Raw genomic sequence first — 18350 nt, 5'->3', positions numbered from 1 at the left:
GATTGTGGAATCCCTACTACTCATGCTTGAATGTTCTGATTCTGAACTTGACAAGGTGCTGCATTTCTAGCCAAGTTAGCACTTGCACCAGAAACATCACTAATAGAAGCAGAGTTGGCATCATTGTTAGATTGGTTGTCTCTAGCATAGTTGACATAGAGAGTCTTCTTCTTGGCTTTGAAGTCTGCTGGATATCCTACCAGCTTATAACATGTATCTCTTGTGTGCCTTTTGAAATGACAATAGTCACATTAGATGTTGTTCTTCTTGTGCCTATAGACAGGTCCTGAACTGGAAGGTCCTCTTTTGTTATTGTACATGGCAGTGTTGCCAGGACTGGGTGAGTTAGTATCCCTATAACCTCCATTGTTGCTAAACAAGGCTATTCCTTCATTTATCTCAGGCACATTTGTAGGGGGAGTCAATGATCTCCTATTTTCCTCAGATATTATCATAGCATATGCCTTATTATCGAAGGAGTTGGTGACACCATCATAATCTGATTGCTAGACTGAGCATTTGATTCATTCAATCCCATAGAAACTGCAGAAGTCTTTGAGACTCAAAGTGCTCAACATACTTTTTGGACTCTTCATAACCACAACCAGGACAAGGCATCACGACATCCAATTCTGCCCACAATTCCTTCAGTTTTGAGAAATAGACTGAAACTGATGAGATATCCTGAGTTAAGGTGGCTATTTGTCTATGAAGGTACAAAATTCTAGATCCATTTACTTCATCAAAAGTTTTCCTAAGGTCAGTCCAAACCTTTTGAGCACTCGTAGCATATACCATACCACTAAGTAATTCATTGCTAACAGAATTCATTATCCATGAAAGCACTATAGCATTGTACTTCTCCCATAGTTAATGCAAATATGGATCAAATTTGTCCTTAGAATACCTACCATCGACAAATCCTAATTTGCTCTTTTCAAGTAAACTAACTCGCATAGAACTATTCCATAAGGCATAATTCTCAGGTCCAATGAGTTTAATTGAGATTAGCGAGCTACCTGGAGTATCACAAGGTTGTAGAAAGAGTGGATGATGTTGATCTACAACTGGAATAACGCCAATGCCGCCTCTAGATGGAGGTGGTGCATGAATATCAGTATTACCATCCATTACCATCTGAAGTCTCAATCGCCATTAATAATGAGGTTGAAAATTCATAGAAATTTCTGAATTATGAAACACTAACTGCTCAAAGACGAATCGCACCAACAATGGCGATTCGAAAGCAATTGGGTGAAATGAAGAATAATTGAAGATAACACCAGAGAGGAGCGAACAGAGCTTAGATCAATCCGCAAGCTCTGATACCATGATGATTTTTGGAGAGCAATCTTCAGCAAAACAGAGAGAGGAAGAAGAGAGATTAACGAGACCATGGAGAGAACATTTCTCTGATATCAGAAAATGAAACTTGAAAATACAATGACTAACTACCTTCAGTTATATACCGTACACGAACTGACTTCTTTAACTTAGATGTGTCCAGCTGTCACTAACTGCCTAACTGTCATTAACTTAGCTAACTAACTACTGTTAAGCTAACTAATCTAACTAGCTACTGTTAAGCTCCTATTATCACCAATGAGAAGTCAAAATATAAAGAAATAAACTCACCAAAAAGTTAAGGGGTGTCATTATATAGTATATATATATATTATTTAAAAACTTACCCAGCTATACAATGTAATTTTCCGGCGAAGGGATATCGGTTGACATCCCTTTAGTGCATGTGGCTCCGCCACTGAAAAATACTCTTAATATGGTATAATATTGTTCGCTTTGGACCAAGCGTGCACGATTTTCTCTAAAAATGACTCACACCAATAATAGCATCAACTCTTTATAATAACTTATTTTCTTTCTACTTTTCATGTGGGAATCTTCCCCTTGAACAAAGTTCCGCATGACCCATCATTCCATTGGCTTTGATACCACTTGTTAGGCTGAACGGTACAAAGGTACTATTAACATAGTGTGATATTGTCTGCTTTGGACCAAGCTCACAATGTTTTCTCCAAAATGCCTCACACCAATAAAACAATCAACTCCTTATAAGTAGCTGTTTTTTTCTTTTCTACTTTCCATATGAAATTTTGTTCACACACCCAACAGATTAAATTTTACGCTAAGAGGTTCAATAAATTTCAATTCATATATACAATTATATTTGCACATATTCAGTTGCACCCGTGGCCGATGTAGCTTTCAGTGAACCACTTGTGACGCCTATACTTTGCAAGCCTACATAGAGTACAAGATCGAAAAGCATGCATTGGATAGATACCCAGGTGCTCTTCCACAAGGGGTTAGAAGGAATTCAATTTTTTTGAATTTAGTACTGAACTTAGTTCTAGTTAGAATTATGTGTTCAAATTTAATATATGTATATCTTGAACTAAGTTCAAATACTAAAACCTTAAATATCAAACTCATTAAATTTAAATTCTCGGATCCGCAAAACTCAACCTTTCTTGTCATTCTAATATTAAAAAAGAGTTGGATTAAAGAGGGCCAACATGGGCATACAAGGTCGAACCATAACGGCATGCAATGTTTCCAAATCTTCCAAGACAACCTAAGAGTTATAGAATCATACCATATGTCCTGCGGTGGCTTGAAATATTAAAATATAACCCTAACTATAAATGGAAGCAATTCTTTATTCTATATATGTATCAATACTTATACTTTAGACAAGCTATGACTATTATGTCTAAATATAATTTTGGCTTTTCGATTACTGGAAAGGCCAAATGTCCTTTGCCATTCCCTTAGAACTACATATACAACAATATTGTCCCTTTTTAGTATGTTTTGAGCATCCTATAATCAATTTTAGGACCTTTCTCGTACTTGGGAATGGTAGAGTTGTGACTTAACACGTCCATTACTGCTGCTTATTTGGCTTCTAATGTTTTGTTTAATCGTTTCTTATAAACTATATTATCCTTCTTTTCTTATTATATGTATTGTCCTTTTTTTTTTCCGACTATTTATTATCACACGTCTTCTAATCTTAACTTTATACGCGTTAACCTTGGAACGTGAGAAAAACGAAAGATTGACGAATATTTAGCATATCCTTTGGAATATTTTCAATTTATTACATATATTAACCAAATATGGCTCGTCAAGGCCACTAGCTAAATACAACTAATTAATTTTACATTTTATTTCCCTTAAACTTTCGATTTCTTAGCTAGACCAGCTGGAGCCTTGTTAAAAGTAAGGTAATCCATAGAATAGTTAATTTTTATTTCTTACACTCTTAAAAGAAATGTATCACAAATAGGTAATTCTAGGTTTTGTAAAAATTCATCCATTAATTTCCACATTCAAATTAATTAATAGCAACAACTTTCATTTTTCCAAGTTTTACAAACAGCAAATTGCAACTTGGAAGACAAGGTCAATATTACAATACAAGAATTTGGAAAGCAAGTGTTTTGAATTTCTTGACCCTATAAGACAGTTTATCACTATGAGTATATAGTTTTCTCCATATATTATGAACTTTTAGCTCACAGATATAGGTTGATTTATCTAAAATGCCAAATTCTAAACTAAGAGAAATCAAGAAGTTCTTGCACATGAGCCTCTTTTTCTTTTTAGATTTCTAAAGTATTTTGTACTCAATTGAATTAAATAGGTTTCCGTATGTTGAGATAGAAATTCAATTTCTATTAAAACACAATTGAGTACAATTGAATCTGGTTCGTCAAAATATTATACTGTACAAATATTTTGGTATATACGATCAACCCTCTATATAACATGCTCGTTTGTTTCGATATTTTTTGGATTTTATAGTGAATGACTGCTATACACCTATAACAGTATTTGGCGTTTAAATACTTTTTGACTACTATAGATAAAAATTATTCAAAAATAAATTATTTTTCCTTTTTAATGTTACATGTAAAAAATAAGAAAATTATTTAAATTTAAAATCTCAAAATATTGCGTTATTTCACAAGTTAAATATTGAAGAAAGCTGATACATTATTAATAAATTTATAAATAAACGTATAAAGATTTAAACTCTAAGACCGATATTTTAAAGCTACCTACAAAAATAAATTCTTTTAAGATTGATGGAAGAATTTTGTAATTGTAGTTTGTTTTGTAGATTTCATTCTCATACTCGCGATATAACGCCTGAATTGGCAAAGATTTGTGTCCAAATTTTTAGCAAAAATGTATCCAATAGCTTTCTCTTAAAGATCTTAGAGCTTAACAATTAAATTTTCTATCTAATTATTTTTTGAAATTTATTCAATGGAAAAAATATCATGTGCAAATCTTCGAATTTTATAGCTTATGCAAGATAGAAACTTTGTTTAATAAAAAAGATTGTGTGCATGTATTTAGAATTAGTATTAGTAATCTTAAAGATTCTACATGACTATTATAGAGAGTTAAATAAAACTTAAAAAACCGATTCTGAGAAAAATTTGGCTTTTATAGTGAATGACTGTTATATAGTGATGTTGCAACTCACAAAACTGCAACATTTTTTCAAGTGAAATGCATGTCCAAACATAATTTCAAATTCCAAATACTATTTTTTAACTTAACTCCAAATATAACTTTTTTTCCAAAAAGTATACTCCCTCTGTTTCAATTTAGATAAGGTAGTTTGACTCGACACGGAGTTTAAGAAAAAAGAAGAAGACTTTTGAAATTTGTGATCTTAAAAGCTTAAGAGAGTAAAAGATTTGTGGGGCCATGACATTTGTGTGGTTAAAAAACTTCTCATTAAGGGTAAAATGAGTAAAACAAAAAGTTTAAAATTAAATTATTTTCAAATTTAGAAATGTGTCATTAATTTTGAAACATACTAAAAAGAAAAGTATTTCATCTAATTTGAAACAGACGGAGTTATTTTTATGTCCAGACTCCTACTAAATATATTCACTTATTTTTTAACCCCCTTATAAAAATTACTGTTGACAGCAATGGAAATATGATGAAATCCATCAAAATTTAGAGAGAAGAGCCTAGACCTCTGAAAAGAATTTAGAGTGAGAAAAGATAACGTGGACGACTTTGATAAAATGAAATATGAAAAATGTGCGTTCTAGAAGGTCTTGAACTCCTTACATATTTAAGACAACCTACTAAAAATAAAGGAAAATGGAAAGAAAATAAAATAAACGGCCGGGCTTTAACCAAATGGCGGGCCAATCTAGAATTAATTATTGGGCTGAAGAGTTCTGAGGCCCAGGAACACGTAACTGAAGCCCAACAAAGGTATTTTTCTTGATAAAGTGCTTAGTTGTATTCTTTTCTTCCTTTCCATTGTCAAATTTCTCTTTCGTGTATATAACAAATGGAAGTAACTGTTAAGAAAAACACACTTCCTCTATTTCATTTCATATAACTTTTTTGACTAGGCAAGAAAAGAAATAATTTTTTTGAAATTTATGTTCTTAAACATGGCTTAACATTTTTGTTGCTATAAGACTTTTGAATTTGTAGCCTTAAACGTGTCATAAAATTGTGTCGCTGTAAAACTCGTTATTAAGGATAAAATGATGATAAGTTAGTTAAATTATTTTCAAATTTAGAAATGAATATTTTTTTTTAACAGTGTAAAAAAATTAAGGTCAAGTAAGGAGAAATGGAAAAACCAAAAATGCAAAATGATACCTTTGCACTGAACATTTCTCGATTATTTTCATCATTTTATCAAACCTGTTCGTCGTCAATTATCAATTTGGGACCCTTTACCAATAGTTGTTCAACACTCAATATGTTTTGGTCTTTTTCAGTTGCATCAAGAACATCTGAAATAATCTTTGTATCCGATCAACAATCTGAGGCGGAACAAGAATTTTAATTTTATAGGTTTTGAATTTTAAAACGACGACTCTAAATTTCGATAACTGAGTTCTAAACTTAATGACTATTGTTCCTCTTCTCTTGAAAGCAATGAGCTCACTGTTATCTATCCTTCCATTATTTTAGATTGTTGTTCTGTTAAGTTTCCTAAAGAGCTCCTCCTCATGTGTCATATATTATTGCTAGAAGTGGCAAACGGGCGGGTTGGATCGGATCGAAAACGGGTAATAAAAAACTGATCAATTATCCGATCCGTTCCATTTTTATTGCGGATAAAAAAGGGTTAACCGGCAGATAATATAAGTAAACATATTATCTATGAATTCTTGCATATGATCACTTTTGGGAGAATTCTTAGTCTCCCTAACTTGAAGAACCCCCAATTTGAGGCTTTACAAATGTAAAAGTTAGACCCATTCGTTATCCATTTTCTAAATGGATAATATGATTCTTATCCATATTTAACCCATTTTTAAAAAGTTCATTATCTAACCCATTTTTAGTGGATAATATGGGTGGTTAAATATTTTCTTTTAACCATTTTGCCACCCCTAGTTACTGCAATCACTGTATTTTAACCAGCTCTCACTCGAGATCATGATCCTTTCTCTTGTGCATTATCTTAGCTTACTCAAGGAGATCAAACAGAGCTCTATTAGTTTATGCTAGACAGATACAAAGAACATAACCAAGGGCATAAGGGAATACTGCGTCACGGGAACCTATATATATATTAGTATAGTAGGATCCTCGGCTAGAACCACACATGTAAGTTTTCCTGCATGTGGCTCATCCGTACTTTTTGAGGCGCCGTTTGTGACTCAGCATGGGAAAAGGGGGGCGAAATTGCGCACTTTCGTATTCAGAGCAGTGTGTCACACTTTTTGCATCTCATTTTCATGCTTTCTTCAACAATTTAAACATGTTGTTTCTTGAACTAACTTTCCCCGTCCAAAGCTTTCCTTTTTCCCTTTTGCTTTCTTGCCTTTGCTATTTTTTTTAATCTTTAACTTGGCTTGTAGGCCAGGCTCCTTATAATTGTTTTAATAACCTTCTTCTGCATATAAAAGCATACAACACTCTGCTAAGGAAATTCTATAAGGTACGAATTATTATATAAAAAAGTAAGGTAAAGGATAAAATAGAATTGTTTAATAATTAATAAAATAAAGTAACGATACGATAACACCAAATCGATAGTCATCTGAAATTAAATTAGTCAAATGGGTCAATTCCTTTGTTTCAAATGAATTATTAGTTAACTACCAAAGTTGTAATCCCAAATAATATTTAAATAGTTTCTACATACTCAAATTAAATTAGAACTTCTATAGAAATTTTTTGACGTTTGAATCATGTTGCGGATAGGGTGATGAAATCCTAGATCTAGATTGAGCTACTGAGTTATGGAAATGAAAAAGCAGTTACACAGATAGAGAGAAGAAAGTAATTCTTTTCATTTTCTGTTAAGTTGGTTAATACGCTATATATATGTATATATATTGAGTAAGCTATTAGTTAAGTATCTACTTAGCTAACTAATGCTCCACTAACTTAATACAACTGGTATCCAGTTATATATTCTAATACCATAACTAACACTCTAACTAACATTTCAACACCCTCCTTCAAGCTGGTGGATGAAACAGATCCTTCAACCTCAGCTTGGATATCAGATAGTCGTGTTGTGCTTTCCCAAGACTCTTAGTAAGCAAATCAGTTTATTGCTCTTTGGTAGGTACATGATGTGTCTTGATCAACCCCTGTACAATCTTTTCTCTCACAAAGTGACAATCAATGTCAATATGTTTGGTTCGTTCATGAAAAATAGGATTAACTACAATCTGAATTGGAGCTTTGCTGTCACAGTGTAGGTCTATAGGCAAGTGACCTTCACACCCAACTCTGAGAAAAATCCTGTAAGCCAAGTCAATTATGCAACAATTGAAGCTATGATTCTAAACTCTACTTCAGTTGAACTTCTATCATCTGTTTCCTGCTTCTTGGACTTCCAAGATACCAATGCATCACCAAACTTAACCACATATCCTGTTACTGATCTTCTTGTTTGTAAGCAACCACCCCAATTTGAGTTACAATAAGCTTCAAGTTTCCCAGATCCTTCTGAGGGCATCAGCAGACCAAGTCCCGAAGCTGTCTTGATGTACCTGACAACTCTTAGAGCAACATCGATATGAGACTGCTTAGGTCTGTGCATATACTGACTTAGTACATGAACTACATATGAAATATCAATTCTAGTCATGGTAAGATACAAAAGTCTGCCTATCAACCTCTCATAAGGACCAGCATTCTCCAGTTCTTTGTCTTCTGTATCAGCTTCATTAGAAGGGATTTTGCTTATGAAACTATCAAACTCAATAGAGGTGCATTTAGAGCTTGGTCTCCAGGGGTGTACCAGCATGTTTGGCACCACTAAGTCCCAATTCAACAATTAACTCCAATGCATACTTCCTCTGGCTCATCACAATCCCTTGATTTGACCTGGCAAACTCTATCCCCAGAAAGAACTTTAAGTTCACCCAGATCCTTCATCTTAAACTTGATCTTTAAATCATTTCTAGTTTGTAAGATCAGACTTGGACTGCTTCCGTAGATCATCAACATAGACTAGTACCAGTTCTGTCTGCACCCTTTTTGTAAATAATGAATAGTCAAAATGACTTTGAGTGAATCCAAGCTGAACTAATGCATCTGTGAGCTTCTTGTTCCACTGTCTAGGGGTCTGTTTAAGTCCATACAAGGACTTATGAAGTTTGCAAGCCAATTGTTTCCCTCCATGGCTTGCAAAACCAGAAGGAACTTGCATATATACTTCTTCAAGCAACTCTCCATGCAAAAAAGCATTATTGACATCCATCTGATAGATGAATCACTACTAGGCAACAACTATGGCCAGAATAGACCTCACAATGACCATTTTAGCCATCGAAGAGAAGGTTTTAGTGTAATCTAGACCCCATGTTGACTGTAACCTCAGCCGAGCCTTATATATTTATACCTCTCATGTAGATGTGTACTTAACTTTAAAAACCTATTTGCAGCTAATGGGCATCTTTCCTGGAGGCAAAGCAACTATACTTCAGGTGTTGTTATCCTCCAAAGCTAAAATTTCATCCTTCATTGCAGCAACCCACTTAGGATCTTTGACAGCTTCAACAAATGTCTTTGGTTCAGTAATGGCAGAATAAGCTGCCAAGGCACTACTAAAGGATGAGGAGACAAACACAAGTGGAAATAGGATTGCAACAATGAGCCTTCCCTCTGTTGTGACTGACATAGTCCTTCATCCAAATAGGAGGTCTGCTATCTCTACTAGACCTTCCAGTAAGAAGAGCCTCAAGAGAAGGCAATGGTGAAGATAAGGGCAAACTTGGCTCCGTTGATAGAGACACTAAAACATCATGATCTCCAGTAGATGAAGTTTCACCAGTACGCTGCAATGTCACCCGCTGTGGTGTGGAGAGGAAACTCACCACTCGGTGAAAAAGGTGAAGGAGTAGAAGGAATAAGCTGAGAGTGCTGAGATGATGACTTTTCTTCAACAAAGGATAGAAGAACAAAAGTAAGATCCAATACATGGAATATTGAAGAGATAGTATGACCAAACTTGAAAGGAAACACATCTTCCTTGAACACTACATCTCGACTGATAGTAAAGGTTTTGGAGTGAATACCATACATTTTGTAACCCTTTTGTGTCATAGAATAGCCTAGGAACACAGTTGGGATTGCTCTGGGAGCAAATTATCACACTTCCTCACCTCTGTAATATAACAAAGACAACCAAACACTCTCATATATTCTAAGGAAGGAGCATGACCAAGTAAAACTTCAAAGGGTGATTTCCTTTGAATCACAACTGAAGGCAGTCTATTGATGATATAAACAGCCGTGGAAATACACTCCCCCAAAATCAAAGAGGAACAACTGTCTGGAACCTTAAAGACCTGGCAATATCTAAAATATATCTGTGTCTCCTCTCTGCAACTCCATTCTGCTGTGGAGTATATATGCAAGAGATTTGATAAATAATTCCCTTAGCTCTTAATAACTTATCCACTTGAGAGTTAAGAAATTCACTCCCATTATCCGACCTAAAGATCTTCACAGAAGCTGAATACACATTTTGAATCATTAGAAGAAAGGATCTAAGAGCAACAATCACTTCTACTTTAGTAGGCAGCAAGAATATCCAACAGTATCTAGAGTAGTCATCTACAAAAGTAAGGAAATACTTCTTGCCATCATAGGTAGGGACTCTGTATGGTCCCTACACATCACCATGCAATGTATAAAAACAAACATTAGTGTTAGTAGTGCTCAAAGGAAAAGGAAGCCTGGTTTGTTTAGCTAAAGGACATACAGTATACATGACTCAGTAGTGTTTTTGCATGCACAATTCTGAAATACAACAATGCTCCTCAAAGTCTTTTCAGGTGTATGCCCTAATCTTTTATGCCACAAGGGTACATCCATTGTTCTGTGATTTGTGATCATATTTACAGTAGGTGGTGGTTTAGGAAATATAGATTTAGGAATTGTACTAGGAACTTGAAGTCCAGTTGTATTGACATGTCCAGAGTAGAGCACATATAGCCCATCATCTTCTCTACAAATCCCCTTTACCAGTCCACTGAAGAGTTCCTGAAAAATACAGAAATTAGAGAATACCACCACTGCCCATCTCATCTTCTTAGTTAGCTTTGAGACAGAGAGTAAGTTGTATTTGAAATTAGGTATGTGTAGGATATTACTAATCCTCTGACCCTGAACAATGTAGGAGGATCCTATATGGCTGATGCGAGCTATGTTTCCTATAGGAAGTTGAACTGTACCACCTTTATTATTAGCAATCAACTTAGGATTAATCAACAGATTAAGGTTATACACCATGTGACTCGAAGCACCTAAGTCTACTATCCATTTAGCCAATACTTTTGATTTCATTACAATGCCATACCTACTGATTGAGGCCAACCTTGCACTACTATTGAGTAGCGAGAGAGGTCGAAGTAGCTTTCATCCGATGAGGTCGGGATCAATTTTCACAGGGAGCTAGATATTAAAGTTGAGTGTCTATCTAAAGTGGAGTTGTGTATTTGTTCCAAATTGCACTTCTAAATATTTTTGGTTTTGATTTTACTTCTAATTGTATAATACTACAATGTTAAATTATGCTAAATAAAGCTAAGATTAGACTATTGAGAATTGATCAAATAGATAAAAGGCACTAGGGTAGTGGCTTTCTCCTAGGTGGTTAATTAACAGATTCTTGAATCTAAGGCCAGATTGTCATATTTGGGGAGTATGATATAACCATTGCATTATTCTACTCACTCTACACCTCTCGGTAGTTCAAGTGATTTTGCTCTAATTGACTTTCTCAAGTCCAATTGGGTATGCAAATTTGTGCAAGCAATTGAGGTTCAAGTCGGGTATTACTATCTCTAGGTTTAACCCTTTAATTGGGGCTATCAATCTCTTGAGTACGCCCCAATTCCTTGTTGGACCAATTTCAGAGACTTAGGCTATCTTTCTCAGGAAGAGCCAAAGTCAACTAAACATAAACTAGTGTTTGCAACCACTAATTCAATAATTAAACATGAAATTAGTCCAAATATCAAACACCCATAGTCAATCAAGCCCTAAAACACAAGACCCATCAATTACCCACACTAGGGTTGAGCCACAATCCTAGCTTATGGGTCTAGCTACTCATAATTAGAGAAGAAAACAAAGCAATAGATGAAGAAAAGCTCATAATAATTAATTGCTAAATTAAACTTGAAGATTCAATGTTGAAATTAAGCTAAAATTACTCAAAATAGATATAAGAAACGAAGTCACGAGCGCAACTCTAAGTACAAAACTATCTGATGACCTAAAAAAGGGAAAAGAAGCTATTTATACTAAGCTAAAAATTCTGGACAAAAATACCCATGCGGGGCTAGTGCGGACCGTACAAAATCGAGTGCGGCCGCACTAAGGCTCTGGACTTGATTAATCAGCTTTCTGAAGTTAGGCTTTGCGGACCTACACAAAATCGAGTGCGACCGCGGTGAACCTAATGCGGACCGCACAAAACCCTTTGTGGTCGCATTGCCTTATAGCCTGAAAAGCAACCTCTCTGAACTTCACTTTTGCGGACCACACAGAATGGTGTGCGGCCGCACTGGCCTTATTTTGACTGAGCTTTGTCTTGTCTTGGCACTTGTGCAAGTTTCACTCCTTTTTGAGCTGGTTTTTGACACCTTGTCACCTTGTTGATGAAACCTGCAATCAAGCACAACTTGTGAGCTTTTCGGACTATTTTGTACACATTTCTAATCAAAACTTAAGCAAGAAGGAGTGTAAAATTCATCATATTCCCTAGTTATCAACTCCCCCAAACTTAAGCTTTTGCTTGTCCTTAAGCAAACAAAATAAGACCCACCCCTTAAGAGAAAATCCAAGAAAATTCAGCTGTCCTAAAGTAAGCTCATCTAGCATCAATTGGGACTAACAATTGCCCTCAATTCAAATAAATCATTAACAACATTCACTCTTTTAAAAACCATGGATTTAATGCGATACAAGAGCATTAAGAGTTGACTCAACACATCAAAGAAACTCTTTCAATTACTTTGGTCATTGTGGAACCCAAACTCACACATCTTCAACTCTCCCTAAGCAAACCTCACTTTTTGGATAGTGGCACTCAGAACGAGGTTAATGGAAATACACTCATCTCTCTCAATGAAAAGTCATAAGTCCGGCTCTAAGTACCATATGCTTGCCCCTTATGTGAGTTACCACTAATGTAAGCTTCATTCAACTCAAGATCATATAGGGCTTTTGTGGAGACATAGTGAAGGCTTATGGTTCAGCGTAGAAAATGTTTGATCTAAGTAGATTCCACTTCCCTTAAGCACTTCTTTTGCTTCATTTGACACATATTCACTTGACTTTTTAAGCCATTTCACTTCTTTCTAAGGGGTTAGAGAGACACACTGTCACTCTTTCTTGTTCATTTCAAATCTTTTCTCTTTTCTAAACTTTCCACACCGTTCATTCTTTGATTTTCTTTAATTCCTTTATTCATTTCTACATTGAGTATTTTTTTTGTCTTTTTGCTTTTCTTTATTTTTCATTGCCATTCCTTTTCTTCATTTTGTACCTTTTTACTACTTTGGTGAAAACTCTTCGAGTTTCCGCACAAAGAGGGGCAGCTGTGAGCACGTGATTTTTGCCTTACGAAAAATTACTCCAAAATAAATCAAAATAAATTTCTTGTACTGTGTAATTTTTGAATTTGGCGTGGTGTTAAATGTTTGTGTTATGTCCGTAAATGTTTATTTTTGTCAAAATAAATCAAAACACATATTGCATGCATATAGGATGCATTTAAGAGATAATTTAAATAAAATCGCAAAAAATACGCATTGGTTCTATTTTAAATGTTTCACTATGTAATTGATGTTTTTGCCTATGTGTTAAATAATTGTTATAGAGTAATTAATATATTTTTGTGAAGTTAAAATGGTTTTATAATTTTTAAATTAGAAAATGAATTAATTAAAAAATAAAATAAAGAAAACATACTAGTAAAAGATTGGACCTGGATTAAAATCCAGGCCCAAATCAATTAATCCCCTTCACAGCCCAATCCCAACAGCCCCATGTCCGGTCCAATTCAAACAAATCAAAACGACGACGTTTCATCACCCTTCATCAAGGGCCGTCGGATTCAATTCATCCAACGGTTGAGATACACTACCCTTACCCGTAACCCGTAACCCGACCCTTTAACCCGATCCAGCCTGACCCCAACCTTTAACCAAACGACGACGTTTGGTTAAGTGAATTGATCTCAACCGTAAATCTTAATTGATCCAACGGATGAGATCAATCCACCCCACTCGTATATAAATCCAATCCACACCCCAGCCCCCCAGACCAAACACCCCACCCTTCGGCCCTGTTCATCGTCTCCTTCAAGAGACCAAATGAACTTCACCTTCCACCACCGTGCACCGCCTACCGGAAATCGCCTCACGGCGGTTCCGGTAGTCCAAACCACCCCACCTTAACACCCTCGACTCCTCTCAACCTCCCCATTCCAAATCCATAACACATATACCTCGAATCAGGCCCCAATGTCTCGAATCTTCGATCGAAGTTTGGCCTGAAGAACCAACTGTCTCTGATGACTTCCAAAATAACACCAGAGCTTCCCCTGTCCATCCTCATCACGGATTTGTTAGTATCATGGTTCGAATCTTCATAGAACTGCTCGAATCTTAACTTGAAGATTCGAGTGAAACCTAACCCTACTCAGATTCCTTCCAAATTAACACCAAATGACCCCTATACCTCCCTCGTGCCTAGAATACCGTTGGTTTGCTTCGAATCTGCCTAGAAGTGTTCGGATTTAAGATCCAAAATCTGGAACCCTAAGAATTTTCCAATCTTGGATTTTTTCCGATTCGAGTGAAGGATTGAGGTCTAAGAGACTTTAATCGAGGTATTCTCAACTGAGAATACTTCGAATAAAGTCTGTTCAACCTCAAAAATGTCCGAATCCAAGTTGAGTCTGTGTCTGAATAAATTTGAAGATTCAGAGGTATTTTTCTATTTCTTTTGTGTATTCTACGTGTATTGTTGTCTGTTTTAATAGCTTTTTAATTTTTCATATTTGTTTTGATCAATTCTGTCATTTCTATCTCCTACCCTATCTACTTGATCAGAATGTGAATTGTTTCTATTGATTGTGATTGTTTACAATGTGTATAATCGACTCGATTAAGTTCGTCGATTAGTTATATTACGAATTTTTCATTTCTGAAAATGTTGACTGAAACAGTCTGTTTCTATTGTTTGGACTAACTATTGACAAATGTTGTAAATAGTCAATTGATTAGTATTCGTCAATTAAATCATGTTTGTTTATGAATTAGTGAATTCAAATGTATGCTGTATTGTTGTTTTCTAAACGAGACATTGTCAGTATATTGACAATGCTCCTATATTTGTTTGCTTTTAATTCAGTTTTGAATTCCAGTTAATAGAATCCTGCATGTTCTGTATAATGTTAAGTTTGTTTTTATTCAGTTGATAATTCCCTGTTTTAATTCAGTTTTTGTCAATCAGCCATTAGAGATGTAATATACTGTTTCAAAATCATAGGATTGGTTATAGCTGTAAATCAGAAAGATAACTGAGTCTGTACAGATTTTAGAATATGTTTTGCTGAAGGTTCTGATTTTTCAGTAATAACATTAGGATTTCAGGGGCACTTATGGGAATGAAACAGTAAGAACAGGGTGTTAGTACTAGTATATTATAATGTAATGATAGTTGCTATTAGTTAATAATACTAATGGGGAACAAGGGATAATGGGCTGCTGAAAATCAGGGAAAAGGTTTTACATAATGGGATTTTTCTGTTTTTAAAAAGAAGAAGGGGGTCCAAGAAGCACTTAAATTGCCTAGGACCAGCCCTGTATAAATACAGGAGCTGGACAGACAGAGAGGGGACAGAATTTTTGAGTGAGAAAAAAACAGAGAATTTTTGAGTGAGAAAGAGAGAATTTTAAGAGAGAAAAAAACAGAATTCTGAAGAAAAACAGAATTTTCAGAAGAGAATTTCTAAGGGCAGAAATTTTCATAGGGAAGATTTTAATAAAGAAAAGAAAGGCAGAGAGAATTTTTAAGAGAGAATCTTTAAGAGATTTTGAGGGCTGAGATTTTAAAGAAAGGAAACAGAAAATAGCACACTCACACATACACTCACACACATATACAGCAGCAGAAACAGAAAATCAGAAACAAACTGAATTTGTAACTGAAGAAAGGCTGAAATCTGAAATATTGTTCTTGTGTTGAATATGTTCAATTTTGTGTGATTCCACTGTTCAGTTAAAATCTGAAGTGTCTTTCAAAGTATCTTACTGTGCATCTGGGCTCTTCGAATCCTATTCTTGATAAGATTTACTGTGTTATCAGTATATTCTACTGAATTTGTTACTGCTGTAACTGCTGAAACTTACTTCTTCTACCTCCATTTTCAGGTATATGTCTTTTAAATTTTAAGTTGAAAAGAGATTCAACATGACTTGTCGATAAAGCTTGAACTGAAAGTCTATTTTTATTTGTCCAAGTTCATCAATTTAAAGTTCATTTTTTGTTTCATGTTAGTTAATTAGTAGTACATTCAATTTGATAGCTATGGGCTATTTGTCTTATTTTAAAAGTTTGTATAAAGGTTTGTAATAATATTAGTTCATTATCTCATTAGTTTAATAAATTGTCAAGACAGGGAGTAAGGCATAAAAATGGACCATTGATTGCATCCCTTAATACTATTAGCTAAATGCAAAGATAAAGAAGTTACATTAGTAGAATATTTTGTAATGAGTATGATTTTGTTTAGATTGGTATAAGTTATTATATGGTATGATGACAGGTATAATCATATGAGTAAAGTAAGTTGGTATAGCTCGTCATGATGACAGAACGTTATGAATGCTTACGCCAAATAGTCGGGTTGCATGTAATGTAACTTTGTTAAATTAACTTGCATAATAATTCTCTTTCTACAAATTCGATGCTTATCTACTTTCATAAAACAAAGTGACCAAATAATTAGGTCTATTAAGATTAAAACGAGCATGTGAGAATAAGTTGAGTTGTATATACACAAATGACAACTTCTTAAATCAATGGTAATTAAAAATAGAATTTGCATTAAGTAATCACGAAAATTCTCGGAAAATAGTTCCTTCCTTTATGAATTATTTATTTTCGGTTTCATATGCAATTTATTCTTTGGCATATTTATATATGTCACATTTGTTTTAAAGTTAGTATTAATCATATTTTTGTTCTGTCTTTTGAATTTGAATAATTGGAATGAATATGATTTATATTCGGAAATTATAATCAATGGTCGATATTTAATAAATTGTGGATTATTTTCTAGGAAAAAAAAAATTTAAAGAACATCTTAAAACGAGGTTTCTCGTGCTATAACAAACATTTTTTGAAAATTCCATAATATCATTACAAATATGTTGCGCAATTAGGGATACGTTCGCGTACCCTGATTATACTTTAAAAACAAAATTTCGAATTATGCGTACGCGCAATTTCGAATGATTATTTAATAAAAGGATTTTTCTAAAAGCATTAAATCAATTTCATAAAAACCCGAGATGTACGGTTCAATATTCAAGAAAAATAAATATTCTTGATTCAACACAATCTCGGAAAAATGATTGCTTAAAATATTATCAAAAAATTATTGTGTACACGTACGCGTGACACAATTCCGCATTTTTAAATTTGTAACACGAATATACGTACGCGTAATTCGATTCGAAGAAGGGTCCTTAATCACGATAAGTATAAGCGGTAGTAAAATCAGATAACATCAATATATTTAATAAAATCAAGATGATTAAGCCAATAATAAAAACAGTTAAGCGACCGTGCTAGAACCACGGAATTCGGAAATGCCTAACACCTTCTTCCGGATTAACAGAATTCCTTACTCAGGATTTTTGGTTCGCAGAAAAATAAACAGAGTCATATTCTCCTCGATTCAGGGATTATAATTGGTGACTTGGGACGCCTCAAAATTCCCAGGTGGCGACTCTGAAACAAATAAACAAATCCCGTTTCGACTGTCCTTTAATTGGAGAAAACTCCCCACGCGCCCCGCGGGCGCGGGAAAAAGGAGGTGCGACAGCTCTGGCGACTCTGCTGGGGATAAAAGTGTTATTTTAACCCAGAACCATAGGTTCAGGGTTTAAAGAATTCGAGCTTAAAATATCTGTTTTTATTGGCTTTACTTACTATATAATTTTCAACTGTTTATATGCTAATATGCTAAATGTTTTTTTTACCGCTTTAATATTATTTGAATTGTGCATATATACAACTGCTACGAAACCCCCTTCTTTCTGAGTCTTCTGAATTTATGGTGTACACGTGCGCGTGACCCACCTTTCTGTTAAAGTCATACCAAATAAGACGGAGTTGGGACAAGTAACTAGGCCGGGCAGACTTTCGTGCTCCCGGTACGTTGCCCCCGCTTCGGCTCAAACTGTCCGTTTGGGTAAGCCAGGTTTAGAACAATCAACCTAAGGTTTTACACTTAGAATAACTCAGCCATGTACCGGATCCCTAGTAGGAACGAATATTTGCATCATATGCATTTGCCCTTGGAGACTCAACACAGGGGTTGGGTCTGTCTAGGACAGGTGAACCCAAAAATTAAAAGACCATCATGATGCATCCTACTTGCTACTTGTGCATTCATTTGCCTCGAACATGCTTGTTGACCAGCTTAAATAAAATCATGGTAAGAAGCAAGGAATAAAATGGGTTGCCTTAAAATTTTCGAAAAAATATAGTTTTAATTTTTTAAAAAATAAAAGAAAAAATTTCGAAAATGATTTTAGTATAAATTTTGACTTTAT

The 18350-nt window shown here is 34.7% G+C and overlaps 1 protein-coding gene across 1 annotated transcript; it reads right to left on the bottom strand.

Annotated features, from left to right (window-relative positions):
- Window positions 1-528: 528 nt before the first annotated feature.
- LOC138880220 (uncharacterized) lies at window positions 529-1131 on the bottom strand. The gene is made up of 2 exons (XM_070159896.1): window positions 912-1131; window positions 529-845 (listed from the first exon to the last, which is right to left on the bottom strand). The coding sequence occupies exons 1-2, from the start codon at window positions 1129-1131 to the stop codon at window positions 529-531; spliced, it is 537 nt and encodes a 178-aa protein (XP_070015997.1).
- Window positions 1132-18350: the final 17219 nt, after the last annotated feature.

Source organism: Nicotiana sylvestris, chromosome 10 (genome assembly GCF_000393655.2).
Source record: "Nicotiana sylvestris chromosome 10, ASM39365v2, whole genome shotgun sequence".
Taxonomy (NCBI): domain Eukaryota; kingdom Viridiplantae; phylum Streptophyta; class Magnoliopsida; order Solanales; family Solanaceae; genus Nicotiana; species Nicotiana sylvestris.
The sequence above is the reverse complement of the archived record's forward strand: the minus strand, read 5'-3'. Positions and strand labels throughout refer to the sequence as shown.